General features: G+C 35.6%; 2 protein-coding genes across 3 annotated transcripts; one reads left to right on the forward strand and one right to left on the reverse strand.

Annotated features, from left to right (window-relative positions):
* Positions 1–9018: 9018 nt before the first annotated feature.
* Positions 9019–11240, reverse strand: LOC131438886 (uncharacterized). Its single transcript, XM_058609302.1, has 7 exons — positions 11086–11240; positions 10972–11025; positions 10504–10911; positions 10119–10451; positions 9757–10057; positions 9265–9690; positions 9019–9210 (listed from the first exon to the last, which is right to left on the reverse strand). Exons 1-7 carry the CDS (start codon positions 11191–11193, stop codon positions 9083–9085), a joined length of 1758 nt encoding a protein of 585 aa, XP_058465285.1. The 5' UTR covers positions 11194–11240; the 3' UTR covers positions 9019–9082.
* A 1510-nt stretch (positions 11241–12750) lies between these two features.
* LOC131438952 (uncharacterized) lies at positions 12751–16892 on the forward strand. Of its 2 annotated transcripts, XM_058609416.1 has the most exons (4): positions 12751–13964; positions 14085–14248; positions 14382–15327; positions 15381–16892. In XM_058609416.1, the coding sequence occupies exons 1-4, from the start codon at positions 13859–13861 to the stop codon at positions 16493–16495; spliced, it is 2331 nt and encodes a 776-aa protein (XP_058465399.1). In that variant the 5' UTR covers positions 12751–13858; the 3' UTR covers positions 16496–16892. The 2 variants fall into 2 exon arrangements, with proteins under 2 accessions (XP_058465399.1, XP_058465482.1); XM_058609499.1 differs by having other exon boundaries at positions 14382–16892.
* The last annotated feature ends 4492 nt before the right edge of the window (positions 16893–21384 follow it).

Here is a 21384-nt window from a genome sequence, read left to right on the forward strand (position 1 = left end):
TTGGAAAATTTCGCAGTATTCGGTAATTTTTTACCGAATTTTCAACAGCTGAACGTTCGGTAATCAGTTCGGTAATTGAATTGATTACCGATCGTTCGGTAATTGCTGAACTGTCAAACAACTACCGTAAACTGTAAACCAAATGGATCTAGCAGATTGTTCGGTAATTTTTGTTTGTTTGTTTTCCTTGGGTCAAAATTCTGGATTTTCGGATTTCAAAAAAAAAAAAACATATTCACAAAAACGAATGGAGAAAATGGTTATATTACACGAGAAATTTAAAAAGTGTTAGATGTTCCGACTGACCGGAATTATGAGCGCCTTCCAAAACACTGCACAATCCGTCCAGTTCAACAAAAATTACCCTTGAACAATTTGTGTTGGCAGCAAGTGGACTAGTGATACAAAATTATTTTCTGCCTATAAGTAAACAAAAAGCTGTTAGTGGATCTAATGTCTTAAAAACTTTTATCACCTGTACCTCAATCCATTCAATGAACCCTTCAACATTTATTTCGTTTGGTTAATAAAAAGACACTCACTGAATATTTTAATAACTGTTTGACAGTTAGTTTCATGACAATCAATTTTCACAGAAGTTCGGTTATTGGAAGATAACTTTACCAAACGGACAGTATGATTTTTACCGTATTCGGCGACTATTCAGGTTTGCCGTGTAAATTGTATATCTAATACAGAATTCTGTAATGAAAATTTACGTTAAACTGATCGTTCGGTGAAAATATGCGTAATTGTTGTAAAATAAAACCCATGTACCGAAATATCGGTTATTTATATAGATTACCGAAAGATCTCGTCAAAAATATTACCGAACAAAGGAATTAAATCTTAGTGTGTATGTTTGGTAGTGAGAAAGCACTGTTATTGGCAATAACATTTTCTATAATTAGTATGTATGAAGGGCAATAATTTATTGCCTTTCATATGTACTTTTTAATGAAAAAATAAAACCAATACGATAAAAATGTAGAACCGATTCAAAACGGTTCTGCCAATCTTGTATGGCAAGAATCTGACAGAAACCGCTAGGCGAAATTCTCTGCCGGAAACGGTTGTTGCATTGTTGCCAGACTTTTGCGGAATTCTGGCAGAATTTCGGCAAAAATGGCTGGCAGACATAGCCAGCCGTCTAGGGGGAAAGTACAAGTACAAGTGGGTACTCATCCTCTCATTCAACATAACTCGAAATTGAGTGACACACAAGGAGAAAACGCTTAGAACAATGTACCAATCACACATTAACACAATGCGTTGGCGTATTTATCAATATTGGCACTTTCGTTTTCATACAGTTGCACAGTTCCGGCACACAAAGGGCGCAGTTTTGACAAGTAGCTGTTTCATGGGGAACAGCGTGGCAGACTTAGACTCACAGTTCTTTACTTTTTTTGACATATTGTTTCAGTTTATTAATTCGAGTGATCGCAACTCAAACCATGAGGGTGCATTTTTACCGATCAACTCACAGTTTGAGTAGATAATGACCTAATTTTGGGTAGCTTATTGGCATATTGTCGCAAAACTGAAATGTAGAGGCGCTGCTTGTTTAGAGATGATACTTTCAGCAAGAGCTGTCAAATTGGTAGGAAAAATTCTAATTACTCCACCTTTTCAACGATTTATTATGCAAACGGGCAAATTCATTTGCAAAATCATAGTAAAAATTGAAGAAAAAGTTTTTACTCTGAAGTGGTAATGTTGATCTTAGTTCATTGTGCGAATCTATCGTCTATTCAGAATAGAGCATTAAACTTGGTTTGATACCATTTTTAGATGCCTGAAAATAACAAATAAAGTATCCAAAATAAATAGTACTCGATCGCTATACTTTCTAGTACTCGAGAAATCAACCTTACACTGGTTTCTGTTTAGTAAAATGTTAATCCGAAAAAACCTAACCTTACCCAATTTCACACATTTCTGAAGATTTTTCATGTTTCATCGTAGTTTACACTGAAAAAAGTAGTAGTAATCACTTTGAAATCGATTTTATTCTACTCCGAGTGTATTTTTATTGCTGATATCTATTTGTACTATTGAATAAACAATAAAATGTTGCAAATCACTACTGCCGATATGAAAATTTCCGAAAGAATCCTCCTTTTCTTGGTTCCATTTTTCATTGGCAGGTGTCGCTACCGGTAAATCAGCTTTGCGACAATGTGTCAATTGGCTTTCAAACGCAAAACTCAAATCAACTCCGCGCCTTCTATGTTTCACTTTATGGACTAAGAAAACGATGATGTTACCAAATTATCACATAGAGTAATATAAGAATCGATAATTAAATCCGGAAATAGTTTCTAGCATAGCATTTTTTCTAATTGATAGAAATCAATGTTTTTCCAAATTACAACAGAATATTCTTTGATTATTCGGATTTTAACTACAAATAATTAAAAATTCACCGAAGAATAAACATTCCTATGTATTTTGACAGCTTCATTCGAAAACATCATCGTTTGAACAACAGCACCATCTACATGTTGAACTGTCGTTAGAAAACTAATACCCGCTTGTGAGGAATTCTAGCTGCATTCCGCAATGCAAATGGTGTGAAAATTAGGTGTTACCTTCATATAGAAAGAAAATTTATTGTTATTCTACGTGAAGTAGAAGTACTGTGCAGGTATGTAGTGTTAGTTTTAAAAAAAGTGGAATAAACTTCAGAAATTCTCTAGTAAAACTAGTTCAACGGGGCTTTAACTCCTCATATTAAAAAATGGCTCAACAATGGACCTCTGTCTGCCGGGTTTATTGAACGAAAAAAATGGCATTCGGTTCAACGGTCTGTTTCAAAATCGGCAAACGAAAGTACTGTGTTGGCCCCCGTTGAACGATTGATTGGGCGTTCATTGGACCAATGATCCAACGTATTGGACCAATGAAGGACCACCGTTGAACCAAATACAAATAATAATACCCCTAAGTCCCATACAAACGAACCGCCAATGTTTGGTTCACAGCCTGAACAAGTAAGCCTAGCAAATTACTCCCTTTCATTGCGATAGTTTGAAAATGTGGAAGGAGATCGTTTCTGGCAACGCTTTATGCTAGTTGCTACGGTGCAAAACTTGTTAGTTTATGTTTATCGTTGCTGTTTTAAACTGCAACAATCAGTCTAAATATCACCGGCTCTAGCACAAAAGATGAAAAATGAACACAAACACCCACGAATCTACAAATATCAATACAGCTAGTAGTATATTCATGGTGGCTTAACCATTCTAGATTATTGTTCAACTTACATTTCCCTTGTGAACTTGATTATCAGATAAAAACTGTTTGTTTGTTTTTTCACTATAATAAACAGTAACTATGGTGAACTTGTTCTTACCCTTCAGTGTTGCTAGTTTTATAGAAAACTCGTTAAAGTACATTGTCACTCTGACAGTGTATCATGACAGTGTACTGCACGATGCAAAATGTGTCCTTGAAAATTTGTCGAAGTATTCTGTATAGTGATTTTCACTGTCGGCTAGAAAAGATTGCGATGCGATAAGATAGCGACAAAATGCCGCAAAGATAGCGAAACTGTCATTCGCATCGATTCAACCTCTTCGAGACCACAAGCCAGAAAAAAATATTTTTTAAATTGACCGTTACAATGATTAATTTTTTATTTGTTATTAAGAAAACTTCAGTCATAATGAATTCATATTGATAATGCGTATGTGGCAGATTACGGCTACCACTTGCACGGATTTTTTAGGCGTGTGCTATTTATTTGACATAATGTACGATTCAGACGATCCGTCTCCTTCCGTCACCGTCACCGGAACGTCAGCTTCCGTCAAAATTAGTTTAATACTTTCTTTATCGGAACGTTCACACGCTCCGTCCGTCAAGACGTTCCGTGACGGTGACGTTACGTGTGAATGGCTCCATAAGAATGCATGTAATTAATGTTGACGGTTCCGGGGACGGAGATTGACTGTGACAAAAGAAGACAGATCGTCTGAATCGTACATAATGGTTATTTTGTGCTTAGTATGTTCCCTATTCATTTATATCTTGTATTAATCGACGCCTTGGTTTTCAATACCTCGTGCTTTATTCGATTGTGCTATTTGTCTACTCTAAAAAGTTGGTCGTCTTTGACAGATGTACATTTGTTGATGCTTTCGATGAATAATGAAATAACAATTGTCGCTAAGGAATTTTACCAGTTGAAAATGCAATTGGCCTCAATCCAACAGCCGATTAATTTTTCTTTTGGCTCTAATGCTAGTTAATTTCAATACAACACACAGCGAAGGGGTTAAAACAACTGTCCAATTTTCTGGCAGCGATGCCAGGTGGAATTTTAGGCGTTTGCGTATTAGAAATGGTCCTAAGCGACCTCAATATTTAGAAGTATGACAAAAAAACCAAACGAAAACCCTACAGTAATAGCAAAAGTCATTAAAATGGACAATTGTTTATAAAAATTTCGAAAATCTGCAAAAAAGTCGGCTTAATTGCAAAGTCTGCTAGCAAACGAAATTGCAAATTTAGATACCAATCTGCAAACCTGGCATCAGTGGTTCTGACGCTCATTATTTCGCTATCCTGCGACGATTCCGTCGCATTCTATGTCCAGCTGAAAACCACTATATTATAATTTGTATTTGGTTGAACGTTTCTTTCTAAGAGGGCATTCATCAATCCTAAGTTTTATATTTATATACACAGACTTTTTGGTATTATATACAGGGTGATTTTTTAAGAGCTTGGGAACTTTTTTAAACAATAAAACGCATAAAATTTGCAAAATCTCATCGGTTCTTTATTTTAAACGTTAGATTGGTACATGACATTTACTTTTTGAAGATAATTTCATTTAAATGTTGACCGCGGCTGCGTCTTAGGTGGTCCATTCGGAAAGTCCAATTTTGGGCAACTTTTTCGAGCATTTCGGCCGGAATAGCCCGAATTTCTTCGGAAATGTTGTCTTCCAAAGCTGGAATAGTTACTGGCTTATTTCTGTAGACTTTAGACTTGACGTAGCCCCACAAAAAATAGTCTAAAGGCGTCAAATCGCATGATCTTGGTGGCCAACTTACCGGTCCATTTCTTGAGATGAATTGTTCTCCGAAGTTTTCCCTCAAAATGGCCATAGAATCGCGAGCTGTGTGGCATGTAGCGCCATCTTGTTGAAACCACATGTCAACCAAGTTCAGTTCTTCCATTTTTGGCAACAAAAAGTTTGTTAGCATCGAACGATAGCGATCGCCATTCACTGTAACGTTGCGTCCAACAGCATCTTTGAAAAAATACGGTCCAATGATTCCACCAGCGTACAAACCACACCAAACAGTGCATTTTTCGGGATGCATGGGCAGTTCTTGAACGGCTTCTGGTTGCTCTTCACACCAAATGCGGCAATTTTGCTTATTTACGTAGCCATTCAACCAGAAATGAGCCTCATCGCTGAACAAAATTTGTCGATAAAAAAGCGGACTTTCCGAATGGACCACCTAAGACGCAGCCGCGGTCAACATTTAAATGAAATTATCTTCAAAAAGTAAATGTCATGTACCAATCTAACGTTTAAAATAAAGAACCGATGAGATCTTGCAAATTTTATGCGTTTTATTGTTTGAAAAAGTTCTCAAGCTCTTAAAAAATCACCCTGTAAAACCATTGTGCTTAAGAAACAGTTAATGATAAAACTTTGCATACAGTTCGCTTTCACATTTCATCCAAGTCAGTCGATATAACAAAACCGCTTACGTTCGGGACAGAAGAAACCAAGTACAGTATTGTGTAGTGAACAATAGAACGACCTCGAGATGACAATCATTACACTTTTGAATCCGCAATTGCACGAGAGTCTGCTTAGATTGATCTTGATTGGGAACCAACACCAAACATTGTTTGTTTTATAGCGGACAAAGCAACATCCCAAATGCATGTATCTTTGTACATACTTGCGATATGATTTTGATATTTAAGCTTCTCTTCGCCAAGCTTGTGTTCAAGTTTTGTATGCAAGCAGTTATTTTTATTGCGTTAAGTTTCTCTGTCATTCTGCGATTTCGGTTGAAGCGAAAGTTGTCAATTTCTCATGCGAAACGACATAACAAGGAATTTCATCCGAGCTTGCATGACACAAGATCAGAGCATACCAATTAAAGCTTTAAATCGTTTTATGGCACTTTTTGTCTTGCTGTCAAGCAACAACCTAACTCTAGCATGCTACGCGTAGGACTGAAACGTTAGCAATAATTTCGCTTATATTTATAGATTCCCGTGCTTCCAACAGCTTCACTTTTGCATCGATTGACCAATCAGAGCGATGCTTTCCCTTTGATATATCGCTTACTCCTTCAAACCTGCCGTCTATGGCAGGAAAATCCGGTATGCTGGAGATTTTTAGCAGGCAAAATAGGACACTGCTCGCTACTAATCAAAATTTCAATCATTTATAATTGAAAATTCGTGGCTTGATACATTCAAATCAAATCTCAGAAATATTTCCAATCAAATATTGAAATAATATTAATAATTGATACAAAATATACTTAGCTGTAAGTGTTCAAAACCAGACCACATTTCTACGTGTATTTTTCCTTGAGTTTCTGTTTTGCACCCCTATACAGAAAATAAAGATGTGTTCTACATCAAAACTGGTTCATTCCACACCTGCGTGGAATCTGTTCTTCCGCCCCTAAATCATACACAATTCGAATTTTACAGTGATTGCTTAGTATTTGTTGTATATGAGGAAAGCAATAACACTAGGTATCTACTTTCCTATCCATGTTTGGAAATACCCATAACATTATATTCAACAGTATGGATAAAATCATTGTTTACTAAACTCGATCTATTACCAAATACAAATTATAATACGGAGTACTCCGGCAGATTTTCAAGGACACATTTTGCATCGTGCGGTACACTGTCAGGATACAGTGTCAGAGTGACAATGTACTTTAACGAATTTTCTATAAAACTAGCAACGCTGAACAAGATCACCATAGTTACTGTTTATTATAGTGAAAAACACGAAAACAAATTCACAAGCGAAGTCGGAAGAGCAGGACGAGACGGTGATATTGACGACGATCACGATGGCACTTCAAACTGGAAGATGTTTTGAAGGTACTGACGGTACGACGACTCAGGAAATTCATTTCATTATGCATTTGTGCTAACGGCAAGACCTGTGTGTATCTATATTTTGTAGGTGATCGAAACTATGGGTAAGGAAAATGAAAATGAACTACAGGATAAAGCAACTGATTTAAGTCTTTCTCCTGGCGATGGTCAAACAAGTAAAAGAAATGATACGAAGGTCGGTTCATTAAGTCAGTACATTTTTTAAAGTGATTTGTAAAGCTACAGACTAAAAATACATTCCATCAACTGAATCTTTACCATTTATTTACAATGCTAACCGAAAGCTTTGCTCAGCTGCATAGCATAATCTGACGTTTCTAAAATTGAAAATTTTCTGTTTAACAGCATGATGAATTCTTGATATTCACCAAAACGCTGTTGATAGGAAAAAGTAACAAAAGTCTACGAAAAATAAATTGTATCAATAAGCATAGCAGATGAGCCTGAGATGAGCCATGTGTGTAGGTAATGCCGCCAATGTAAATTGCAAATGTTGTCTCACTATGCGGAAGCGATCAGTTGATCTTCTAGGGTTGCGTTTCATAGTATTGTAACATAGAGATTACGTTTACGATGACATCTTCGTATAACGTGAAAATGTACGGAATGGGATAGGATTTTGTAATCTTCGAGTTTTGAAAAATAAAGAACAGCAACGATAAACATAAACAAACAAGTTTGTTTTGCACCGTAGCAACTAGCATAAAGCGTTGCCAGAAACGATCTCCTTCCACATTTTCAAACTATCGCAACGAAAGGGAGATATTTGCTAGGCTTACTTGTTCATGCTGTGAACCAAACATTGGCGATTCGTTTATATGGGACTTAGGGGTATTATTATTTGTATTTGCTATTACTACATTGAATGCCTAAACTCGATCTATTTCTACATTGAAATTTCAGAACAGCTAATTAATAATATTACTTTTGTGCAGGCCCGTGCACATAAATCATTCAAGAATGGGGGGGGGGGGGGGGGGGTGGGGGGGAGGTGAGAGGAATTCAAAAGAGGGTTCAAAACGGGACGGGGATTCAAAGGGGGTGGGGATTCAACGGAGGGAAGGAATTTCAAAAGATGAAGAAGGCGCAACAATTTTAAAGAAAAATCAAGTTAAATAACTTTTATATAATAAGTACTTCATTGTTCATGGAACTTAATACTGAAAAATCTTTGCGGGGGGAGTGGCCTTATAGGGGGTTTGAAAACCCCCCCCCATGATTCAAGGGGGGGGATTCAACGTAGGGAAAGGGTTTAAAAAGGTGAAGAGGTTTAGAACTTCATATGCTCACTAGCACCACCAAAGAGATAGTATGAGAAATTTTCTATCAATCATATAATATTCATAGTAGTACTTTCATAAACTTTTTCAAAGAAACTATCTAACTTAATCTGTATGATTTTGAGTCACAGGAAGTTTGAATATTTGATTGCATTTTAGACCAACAAATGAAAGAATTTCATCAATGAATTCTTAATTAACATATTCTTCAGAATGCAGACCTTGACATCCCGAACAACTTTTCTCAGAAAAAGAAGCTTGGAATATTTCAGGTTCTGAGCTAGATCACATTTAAGAACACTACCCGAGCAAAATAAAGTAGCAAAATAATAACATGTTTTGCTACTTTGTTTCAGTAACACAGTTTGTTATAATTAAGGATCCGTTAGTTGCTTAAATAACATAACTGATAACAAAAAACTCATGAAACTTATCAAAAAAATAACAAAAGTTAATACATCTGTAACAAAATAGGAACAATTTCAGATTTGCGTGTGATAACAAATTTTGCTAGAAACTTGTTACTTTATGCTATGATCAGTAACAGAAATATAACTTATTTTGTTTTTGGTTTAATATGTCAAATTTTGTTTCAAGTCAAACAATATAATTTTGTATTTCAATCCATTTATTAAAGTAATATTTCAACGCATATTATTTGTTATAATTCAACTTCAAAAATGTCCCATTTTGGCATAATATGCAATTACTCTTGCCATATGTCTTCCGGATTGTCTCGCAGATTCTTGTGCAGCAGTCGTTGGATCCATTCCAGTCAGTATTTTCCTTTCATAAAGGCGTTCTAAAACAGGTAAAAACATAAATGATTTTCTCATGCACACTTCAAAAATTTTACCTTTAACATAGTTGACCTTTTCTTTCTCAAGTGGTTCTTTCCCAGAACTATCGTTTGCCAAGGGCATATGAACTGATGAATTAGCATTGCTGACATCAATCGGTCGACCTGAAGGATTATTAGATGCTCTACCAGTTACAGTTCTGCCGTGAAATCCCTGTGGCCAGAGTTCTTTCATTACAAGTTTAATGAAAATAAAATCACTATCTCCAGCGTGATTCGAGAGCTGAGTTAATTTATCCGCAGATGGATATCCGGGAACTGTCTTAAAATTGAAATTGTCTTCACTTGGCAATAGACGAGATGTTAATGCACATGCTAAACGGTTTGATTTTATGCGTAAATCACGATATGCTGTCGTAATCTTTGTTAAACGTTTTGTTAAACTTAGAATTTTTTTACTAAGTATCTTACAATTGACGCAACCTGAAATCGATTAAGTGAATAATCAAAAAATTAACCAATGATACTATAAAAAATGGGTTTAATAACCTTTTGAAGAGTAATCGCCAACGTTAGCCATATCGTCAGTTGAGGAATCTGTAAAGCTGTTGGTTGCTGGAGATACCCTATTACTTAAGGGGGTCAATATAGACTGCATACGATTTTTTTTCTTTGTGGTATCTCTAATGATTGTTCGAATTGTTTTAGACATAGGTAATTTAGAACGAGAAACGAAATATTCGCCGTTGACATCATCCAATGACGTAAAGTCTGTATCCGAAGATTCTATTAATTTTGATTCTATTCTTGTAACAACTTTCGCATTATTGGTGACAGAAGAGTTGTTAATCTGCAAATATTCTACATGAAACTTAAAAAACTATAACTATTTTTCACTTAAATAAATTTACCGGTGGATGTTTTCCAACTACGTTAGCTGTCTTCATTTCTCTCAATAGATCTGAGTCACATATCGAATTCGTAATAGCTGATCGTCGCGAATTAACTGTGTTCAGTTTGGATTTTCCAGCAAATATGCCTTCAAACTGTTGATTTGCCTCTAAATTCATCACGGCCGTCTCTTTTATGTCGCTGGGATAATCAGAGTTCAGATATCGTTGACGCAGTTTATCTGATTTTACTGTAATATTTTTATTTACAGATTTAGTCGTTGGTTTTGCTTCAGTTGAAATATCAGTAGAATCAAAATCTTGAAGCCTCACCAAAGCGCTTTTAGAAAAACTCTGAACAAAACAAATGTTGTAAATGTTATGTATGGAAAGTTTTTTTACATACCTCCACTGAAGAACAGCGAATCAAGGTTTTCGTAATTTTAGAATTTCGATTAAATTCCGAATTTTGATTTGCAATGCATGGTGTGCATGAACAAATTTGTCTTTTCTTTCGTTGCCGTACTCTGCAAGACCTCTTTATGCCAGGTATATTACAATTTTGCGTTCTCCGTTCTTCCATTTCGCATTCTTCATCAGATTCTGAATGGTTATCGAGATATAGTTTGTCCAACTTCGACCTCTTTTTTGGTGAACATACACTTTCCTTTGAGCTATTTAAATCAGGTTGTTGCAAGCGAGCTCCACTTGATCGGGAGCCGGTAGCTGGTATAGGATGTTGACTTTCTGTTTGTTTTGGTTTCGGAGATCGTTTACTACAATCAGATTTTATGGTCGTTTTTCTTGGAAATTTCTGTAGAAATTAACAATACTTAGTATAACGAAGACGTACAACAATAATTTTGTTACAAACCTGAGGGGAATCGCACTTTCCCGTTGTATCTGAAACATTATGCTGATGAACATTCTGCGAAAAAGTGAGGTTATATATAGTTGATAGTTTTTCGAAAAAATTAAATATTTTTACCTCTTGCTCAGATCGAACTATTTCAGCGACAAATGCAATGTTGTCACGGTTAGATTTCAAACGCAGGTTTGTATTTTGCTTTACCACTCTTGTCTTTTTCTTCTTCATGCTGCACCAGTTGAAAAACTAACCACGATAGGAAAACGTGACCGTTGTTTTTCCGACAATTTTAATTATGCACGTTAAATTAAATATATAGAATTTTAAGTGAAATGTACTCTTCTTGAATTTCTGAATTTTAAAAATATTTGCTAACAATTAGTTATCCACAAAAAGGAGTTAAAAATATGATGTGTACAATCGAAATGTCGTAATTTTCTGCAAAAAAGAGGTACACTGAGATTTTTCATTTGCTTCTATGCGGATTTCCGAAGTTTTGCGATGCGTACCTTCCAGATAAAGGGAAGTGAGTAATATGACAGACATAATTGGAGGACGTGAATACGAATAAAAATGTTAATCGTTCGTATTTGTTGAATGTGTGAATTTCGCAACTTTTAGTACTTCCAGAATTGAAGCGGTGCATTTCTACTAAAGATTGAGTTATTGGCAACAAATATTTTCTATCATACAATTAAACAATGCGGAACGAACGAAGTCAAAAATAGCAACATACGGAATTTTGATGTCGATTATTTGCATATTTCAGTACAGAAATTATCAAAATACTGTACGGAATCTCTGACATCTAGAAGGGCCAAATTGTGTAGTTATCTATAATCTTAAACACTGTTCGGATATAAACGATAGCAAACGCTGTTGCAAATTTTGCTTTAGAAAATTGCATAAAGCTAATAAAATTCATTTAGATTTGCACTACACTGATAGTTTTAATCTCCGATTTGCAAAGAAACAATCTTTATAGTTCTTTAGATAACATTTGGAGCCATTAAAAGGGCTGATTTTGCATAATGTTATCTATTGTTGTCCGATTTTTGTTGTATTTTGCTCCAATGCAAATGACCTGCAGCTGAATGACGCAATCGATCTTCGTTGAAGGGAAACTGGTTTTGTAAACGTCCCGCAATTGATTCAATACTGAACTGAATTATTGATACTGTAACTGGAACTGAGCTCTGGACCTGAACCAACTGGAATGATAGATTTACATAGTAGGAAAGCTTCGTATAGCTCATTGGGAATATATTAATAGTTCTAAAAAGAACCGATTTTTAGAATTCAGAAACTGGACCACAATTCAAGAACTAAACAAAACTCAAAAACTCTATTACCAAATTTTGTCAAAAATTCCTGATCACATTTCCGATAGCTTGTAGAAAAAATATGTTGTTGGTTTAAGTACATCAAGAGATATTCGCGATACAGTTCTGCTTATTCTCGTACAGGCTAACTTTTGAAAAGGCACCCCATAGTAAGTAAGTCGTATTCACGACGAAAGATCTTCAGTGTATTAATTCACTAACGTTAATACATAAGTCACATGTTATGAAGCACTTTATAATCCATTTTGTATAATAAAACAACGAAATATATGCGAATATATAATATAAAACAGCACGTCACTTTCGTGTAGTTTTCCAGAACAAGCTCACATATCCACACATTAAAAAGATCGAAATAACTTATGTAATTCATATCTTAATTCTGACTGAACTCATTTTCTCTGGCTGTAATTATTAAACTACTCATTATATGAATATTTTCAGTTAGCGTGTATTCTGAATTGTCATATCCATGCACCAGAGATGCCAGTATCATAGATTAATCTGTGAAACACAAATTTTCGAATTGTTGCACAGATTTCTATGAGACTCACAGATTTGCTCAGAGATCTCAATTGTTAAACACAGATTTTGGTTATTTAACACCAAGTTGAACAGATCATATGATGGTGCATATTCGTGAAACCTTTAGCTCGGCAAAATCGATTTAGCAAGCAAAGCCTTCTTTACCTTCACAGATATTGGTAAAACATGACATGGCATCCCTGGCTCACACTATTTATTATCAGCCAGCGATGTCAGATCTACGGAAATCTCCGTAGATCTACGGATTCGAACATTTTCTACGGATCTACGAATCTGTAGACAAAATCTACGGGAATTGGGTTTTTTCTACGGAAATTTAAATTTATTAACGGAGAACTACGGGAACAAGTTTTGTCTGGCGAGCAAAAAAAAAAGCTTTTCACCGTGAGCGTTTCCGAGAAAAATTCCAATCTACGGAAATGACACTACTACTATCTGGCATCGCTGTTATCAGCTCGTTGACAAGAATATGCCGCTGCAGCTAATTTGAACGTAGTGAACATCTATAGTAAACAAATCGGTTACAACCCCAATTTCTTAACTGTTATGATTCTTGATCACCCGTCAGAGGACTGATTCATATTCGTTTTCTACCATTTGTGGAACACCTATGTAATAATAAGTTCTAATAAAGACATTCAATTACTCGTAGGCATGAGCAATCGTCGTCCTAAACATTATTTTCTCAGTTCTCCGTGGTACGGCAAGAAATATGTAAAAAAGGTGTGTAAGTTACAATGTACAATGCACTTTGATTGTGTGATTTGCCTGAAAATAAAAACCTTAGTGTACGTGCGTATACAATTTATAAATTCATTGATATGTAAACAAAATCGTCAAACATATCTATCCGGAAAATATTTTCAAATGTTGCTTTCTTTACATAGCAGGCTTCTGGTCAATCAGTTATTTTTTCTCATAAAATCTAGCAGTGACTTAAGGCTGAACTGAAAACTCAATCAATTTATGATTATCTTGATCTTCCACAGAGGCGCACACGAAACATGTGTGTTATCAATGACGTAGAAAGTCATCCATACACATCGAGGATTCCAAATTTGTCATTGAGTGACATTGCTTCGGATGAACTTAGTTGGGAACAGAATGCGAGTACGTACAGAAGATCCATACGTTCTATTTGATTTAAAATACAGTCGGTTTTCAATAACTGGAAATTTTCAAAATATTGAAAAATAAGTATGATTATGTGTGCTAATCCAATTTTTACAGCATCTCAAGTTATATGCATCGATACACCTAGTAGCAAAATCAAGATTCAAAATCAAAGAGACGGAGTGATTTTACCACAACACACATCGTTTGGGGAATCAGAGGTGTTCGAAGAACTTAGCTCAACCGGTGAAACTTCACACTTGAATTATTTCTTTGGAGAGGTAATTATTAATTATGTTTCCCAAATTTGCATGAAAACAAAATTGGAGAGCACATTTGAACTCAGGAATATGGAATACCTAATACTCATTTCAGAGGTTTCAATAATATTAAAACGAAGCATTTCTATTACAGGAAGTGTCTGGAAAATTTAATGAGGTTTTGAAACTGACGAATAGCTTGCAAACTTTCGATGTTATGTTTATGTTGCTGAACTTCTATATAAGACATCAATTGACCCAACAAGCATTGGAAGATCTACTGTCAATGATGAACATCATCGTCGGCAAGAAAATTTTTCCAGAAACCTTTTCAAGTTTTACATCTGCATTTCCCGATAAATATGACGCAACAAGGCTTTATTTTTGTAAGAATTGTCAATCCAATCTTGGAACTAAAAAACCTGTTAAAAATTTCCGTTGCTTTATGAATCAATGTTATAGTCAAGAATTTGACTACTTCATAACATTCCCGATCGAATGTCAAATCCGTGAAACAGTCCAACGGTATGAGAAAGAAATACAACAATATTCCAAAGAAATATTAAAATATAACCTCAGTGATATAAGAAACGGATATGTTGCAAAAGAGATTATCGATAATGAAGACGGAAGATTTATAACTCTATCAGTGAATACGGATGGTGTAGAAGTGTTTGAGTGTTCAATGAAAACACCTATGTATCCTTTATTTGTGGTAATCAATGAATTGCCTCCAAAGGAACGATTCAAAAAGCAAAATTTAATTCTGGCTGCATTATGGATTTCTAATGGTGAACCGAACATGCCACTTTTCTTTCAAAATTTTTGTTTAGAAATGAGGAAACTTCGTGAAGGAATGTTCATAGACAATATTTTATACAAGATTGTAGTTCTCCAGTGTTGTGTCGATTCAGTTTGTCGATGTAAAATCCAAAACATGAAACAATTCAACGGCTATTTCGGATGTAGTTTATGTCTTCATCCAGGAGTAGCAATCGGTAAACAAGTTCGCTATCCATACCGAAAATGCCAAAAAAGGGATCACAGTAGTACTAAACAACATATGATGATTGCACAGGATACCGCCAAAGAACTGTTTGGTATGCAGAGATGGTAATATTTTAGTCGTATGTACAGAAACTTTATTTTTCAGGTATAAAGGGTTTATCTGTCTTGTTAAGTCTACCGAACTTTGACATTGTTCGCGGATTTGGTGTTGATTATATGCATGCTTCGCTCCTAGGAGTGACCAAACAAATGTGGAATCAGATTGTGACATGTGACCTAGGAATCAATCGAAACGTAGTTGAGGAAAGACTAATCAGCATAAGATTTCCTAGCGTTTTCCCACGACATCCGCGAAAACTTAACGAGGTAGCAAAATTTAAAGCTAGTGAATGGGAGTGCATCGCATTATACTGTTTTTACCCTTGTTTTTATGGTTTAATACCAAAAATCAACATGGAACATTTCATGAAGTTTTCATCGAGTTTATTTCAATTGCTTGAAACAAACATTTCAGTTGAAACTCTAAAAACATGTGAAACAACGTTAGTGGAATTTGCTCAAGAATTTGCACATCTTTATGGCACTGATCAAGAGGTTTACAATGTTCATTTACAAACGCATTTATCAGATGTCGTTAGGAATCTGGAAGGCTTGTGGAATAGTTCACTTTTTCCCTATGAGTCTGGAAATGGAATGTTATTAGATTTAAAAACAGGTCATAACCATCCTGTCATTCAAGTAACTAAGAAATATTGTTTAAAACGTTTTTGTCATTATACACCAATGCCTATTAACTCACCGATCAAGAATTGGGTGTATAATCTATGGGAGCCACGAAAACTTCCTCGTTTGCGATATGATTCAAGATTTAAGTTCGTTGCAGACAGAGAAATACTAGATAAAGATATTGTTGCTACTAATTTTTCATATCACAGTAAGTTTTCCTTCAAAGGAATCAGGTATTGCACAAAATTAACGTGTGAAAAATTCAAATATGATGATTCTTTCATATTTTTAAACAATTGTTTCTTTCAAATACAGAATATTCTAACCGATGAGTTTGATAACATATACATTGTAGGACAGGAACTGAATTCAGAGCGTGTTTTTAATAATTTATTTTTATACGAGTTCAGCTCCTTATGTCGAATCATCAAGATAAACAATACAATAAGACAATGTGTGAACATGACAATAAGGCAGGTAAACGAAATACTAAATTTCATCTCTATTTGTAAGTTTCGTACTCAAGTCGACTAAAAAGTACAAATAACTACAGATACTAGCAGCATATCAATCAATAATTGTAAGAGACATACGGAAAAATTTAAAACTTTAGGGACTAGCATAAATCTCCAACGGTTTTTTAAGTTTCAGATAAAAGAGTTTGTGATAGTAAACCTACACTCGTAATGAAATAAAACAAAATTATTGTTTTTATTTGTCGGTAATATTTTTTGGTAAGAATAAAAACTAACATAATTAAATTTGAAAGATAACCCATAATTAGAACTCAGTTATTTCTTTATATTTTCCGTTGATAGCAACTATCAAATGTGTAGCAAATTTGTATGTTTACCATTCCGATTATTGATAACAAGTGGATATCAAAATTTGTTACCTTCTACTTTTTTCAGGATTTGGAACCAAAACTAGTTCTTTTTCTGTTTCTTGTAACAAAATAAAATATTTTTCTGCATCCGGTTTGTTATTCTATTATACTCGGGTAGTACCATATGGTACAGCGATTTTGCATTAATATTTGAAAAACATAGAAAACAAGTTTGACAGCCCTTATTTTCCAAATAAGCAGATTTCCATGAATTATTTATGTTTAATCCATTTTATTTGAAGCAACACTCAAATAAAAATTCACGTTCGATTTACTTGAAAAATCACGTAAACTGGTTTCAAATGTCAAATTGAATATTTTACGTGACGAAAATGAATGTTATACGAACACCCCCTAAAATACATAGAGTCATCACATAAGGTTTACGTGAATAGACCAAACGTCAAACAATCTACGTGAATTTCCGGTGTGAAAAACTCGATTTTGAAAATGGCGAACAGTGCCCCTCAATGTGTAAGTAGTGTAAATATTTGCGAGAAATGTGATTTAATTACAATTTTTTACTACATCGACAGGACCATTCCAGTATAAAAGTTTCCATTTGTTCGACTGGACCGAGTGCTACGTGAGCCCGCTCCTGCCGAATGCTTCAAACAGGCCGTTGGTCTACCGAAACACGGGCTCAAAATTGGTAGGAAGCTAGAAACACTGAACTCATGTAATTGTGAGAGTTCTCGGATCTCGACTTCGATTTCGGTTGGATGGCAGTGACAATAAAAACGATTTCTGGCGGCTTGTCGATTCGAGATCCCACGACGTTATCAGTTGCTGTTTATTTTCAGCCATTGGAATTCCATGCTAATTTTCTGAAATAAATGTTTTATTTTACATAGTATTTTTCATCTCATAGATTTATATAAAAATCTGAAATATCTCCCTTTTGACTTCAACCAATATTTAATATTAATTCTCTGGTATCTAAATATGATATGAACTGATAGCTAAATGTGATATGAACAGTACATTACATTTTACCTATGAAACACGTAACTCTTACTGGATTAGGCATTAAACAGCTTTTAAATCCAGTCCATTAAAACCTACGTGAAAAGTGGGGTGGAAAATATTCACATAACTTTTCACGTAACTATAACATGATTATTATTTTGAGTGAAGCAAATGAATTGCTTGCTTTTCGTTCCGAAATTAATCTTCATCGAATGAACCCGAATTTTAAGTCTACACAAGAACTGAAAATTCGCTAAATCAGTGTGACGCTTTCTGTGGACAGAAGTGAGATACTCGTTCATTTTCCCAATTAGTCGAAATATTTTTTTGGAATCGAAATAACACATGATCTGGGATTGCTTATTGGCAGATTCCTAATTCACGTCCCCAGTGAGCTTCTGTTGTAAAAGACTCCACTCTAAAGCAAGATCCTACATGTAACAGATCGGCTGAAAAATTCGTATCGTTTCTATGAGAGGGCGCCACTAGAATTAAATCCATTTTCATTTAGTACCAACCTTCAAAAGATACGTGTATAAATTTGACAGCTATCTGATTATTAGTTTGTGAGATATTGCATTTTGAGTGAAGCTACTTTTGTTATTGTAAAAAAAAAATGGAAAAAAAGGAATTTCGTGTGTTGATGAAAAAAAGTGCCGCCGATACCAAAAAATGGCTTGATGAGTGTTATCCAGACTCTGCATCGGGCGAAGCAACAATTCGTAAGTGGTTTGCAAAATTTCGTACTGGTCATATGAGCACCGAAGGCGATGAACGCAGTAGACGTCCAAAAGAGGCTGTTACCGATGAAAACGTGAAAAAAATCCACAAAATGATTTTCAATGACCGTAAAGTGAAGTTGATCGAGATAGCCGACACCCTAAAGATATCAAAGGTACGTGTTGGACATATCATTCACGAATATTTGGATATGAGAAAGCTTTGTGCAAAATGGGTGCCGCGTGAGCTCACAATCGATCAAAAACAACAACGAAAAACCATGCTGAAATTGAACGAATTGGGCTTCGAATTGCTCCCTCATCCACCGTATTCTCCAGATTTGGCCCCCAGTGACTTTTTCCTGTTCTCAGACCTCAAGAGAATGCTCGCTGGTAAAAATTTAGAAGCAATGAAGAGGTAATCACTGAAACTGAGGCCTATTTTGAGGCAAAGGACAAATCGTACTACAAAAATGGTATCGAAAAGTTGGAAAATCGCTATAATCGCTGTATCGCCTCTGATGGCAATTATGTTGAATAATAAAAACGAATTTTGGCAAAAAAATGTGTTTTTCTATTAAACGATACGAACTTTTCAGCCGAACTGTTATGGTATCGGTCGAGTGACGGCCAGGATGTAGACCATGTTCGATGCACGATGTAAAATACCCTGGTGATCACGTTTTTCTATGCATACGCATGGCTGCCAGATGGCTGACTAAACGCTGCCAGCTGGAAAAATATGGCTGGCAGACATGCTGGTGACCGACTGCCTCACCGCTGCCAGATATACAACTCAAACGATACAACCGTATCCACCAGGAATTTTCCACATTGAAATCTTTGACATTTTCAGCGAAGGTGAGAAGATAAAAAACGCTCGGCTAACTTAGATACAGGAGACTTTGTTTTGTCAAATTGGATTTGACAACCGTCACTGAATCAATTTTGGTAGCCGTCTGGCGGCCATGGCTGCCCAGGTAGCCAAAACGCTATGCGGGTTAGTGCGGTTGTCATTTTATTTTGGAATAACAGAGAGACGTGAAGAAGAAAAAACATAAACAAATGATGTTCCGGGAGTTGCTTTTACGAAAATATTTAGAGTTGGTTCTGTTTGCGAAAATATTGACAGTGAAATGCGGTGTTTTGTTCCGGGATGTTTCAATCGTTTTCATCACCTGCATTTGAAATGCCACAATCACTCCATTACCCATAATAACTGTAATAGATACCACAGTGCGATCCGCCAAATCCTTCCTCCAACGAAATGAACAGAATCGAATGTGTGTAAAATTTTCTATATTTCGACGTTACCTTGCAAGCCCCTAAAGAAAAAATGTCCAGATTTTCAATTAGTGCCAAAGATTCGCCAGGCTGCGCGACAACTGGAGTAACTTAGAAGTGAAATCCCGATCTGAAATGGTCGTTTGTTTATGTTTACATGCTTGAATCCCGGCGCGTCATACTTAATTTCGTGAGAAAATTACCAACACAACCAAAACTGTCTTATCACGCCACCAGTGTATTTTACGTCGTGTGTTCGATGTACGTTCTAGCACAGACTAACAGACAGGACACTCAAATCAGATTCTTCAATCATTTTAACGGTCATTTCGAATATTCCTTTATTTGGAACAGTACTCACATGTGTCATGATGGCGCCACGTTACCCTATCAAAAACATCCTGTCTGTCATCTAGACTGTGTTTATTTTTTTCTTTTTCCAACAGAGTTGCCATTCATACAGAATTACCTGTAATCAGACCCTGTCAGCTTGGAGCGATCTCAATCTTCAGTTCAGCAACGCCATCGCACGGCGTCTCATTCAACATGTCATGTCAATTGTATGGGTGCGCAGCCCTGCTATTTTGGCGCGTACGAATTTGACATTTCTCTCCCCTACTTCTGTGTATGAGATTCGATGCGGACTCACCTGAGGGCGACATGCTCGCAAAAAAGGATGTTGCCAATTATTTGTTCGGGAAATGTGAGAGCTGGATATCTTGTTAATATGATGTCTTTGCTGTAATGTATTGATTTGTATACGTCCATGCGAATTTCATGCAGAATACAGATTTTAAACATATTGCCTAAACTATATACATAATTGTGCCTACTTCTCATCCTCCAACGCAATACAAAATTGAACCCGTTTTGTTACAATATTTACTTGCTTCTGGTTTGTCGCCACTTAATTTCGGGTGAAAACTACCAACACAATAAAAAATAGTCTAGATGAACAACTTTGAGTCGAATAAATGGTTACCTTTCAACATCGCGAAAAAGTTAAATATGTTATCAATGTAATCCAATAATTTATTGTGACGATTCATTTTCAAATATTTTGATAAAATCAGGCATCCCTGCGAGCAGCTGATCGGTGTTGACAAACGAGGGGAAACCAACTAGTAAAAAAAGTTTTACATAACACAAGGGGTGTAAAAATAGTAAATAGTTCGCGCAGTACAATATAGGTGGAACTAGTGCATCACGAAAAATTATTTTTATAAGAATTTACTCATGTCTGTTAGTCTGTGGTTCTAGCATGTCTGACTGCGTTTTAGAGCTGTGTCTATAACAAGGTTCAGAGTGGCGAAATGGTAACGCGTATGCACGGAATGCATAAGAACGCAGGTTCGAGTCCTGTCTCTGAGTATCCAATAAATCATCTTTTCGGTTAAGTTTTTCATTCATTTGGCTTCTCCAATATATGTTTCAGTCATTGCAAAACTGAACTTAGTTATGGCGGCTGTACGTCAAACCAACTAAAATTAATTAATCGTTGAAAATAATGTTTTTTCCTTTCTGTGTGAGAAGAAACAAAAGTTTTTTGCAGTGAAGTAAATATC

The sequence above is a fragment of the Malaya genurostris genome, chromosome 1, assembly GCF_030247185.1.
Source record: "Malaya genurostris strain Urasoe2022 chromosome 1, Malgen_1.1, whole genome shotgun sequence".
NCBI lineage: Eukaryota > Metazoa > Arthropoda > Insecta > Diptera > Culicidae > Malaya > Malaya genurostris.

What these genes read in the sequence shown, in the direction of transcription:
- LOC131438886 (XM_058609302.1), bottom strand. Translation starts at nt 11,193, where the DNA reads ATGAAGAAGAAAAAGACAAGAGTGGTAAAGCAAAATACAAACCTGCGT. An exon ending in TAGTTCGATCTGAGCAAGAG is followed by an intron (nt 11,026 to 11,085) that starts GTAAAAATATTT and finishes ACTTTTTCGCAG; the next exon opens with AATGTTCATCAGCATAATGT. An exon ending in TGGCGATTACTCTTCAAAAG is followed by an intron (nt 9,691 to 9,756) that starts GTTATTAAACCC and finishes AATCGATTTCAG; the next exon opens with GTTGCGTCAATTGTAAGATA.
- LOC131438952 (XM_058609416.1), top strand. Translation starts at nt 13,859, where the DNA reads ATGTGTGTTATCAATGACGTAGAAAGTCATCCATACACATCGAGGATT. An exon ending in TAGTTGGGAACAGAATGCGA is followed by an intron (nt 13,965 to 14,084) that starts GTACGTACAGAA and finishes CAATTTTTACAG; the next exon opens with CATCTCAAGTTATATGCATC. An exon ending in TGAATTATTTCTTTGGAGAG is followed by an intron (nt 14,249 to 14,381) that starts GTAATTATTAAT and finishes TTTCTATTACAG; the next exon opens with GAAGTGTCTGGAAAATTTAA.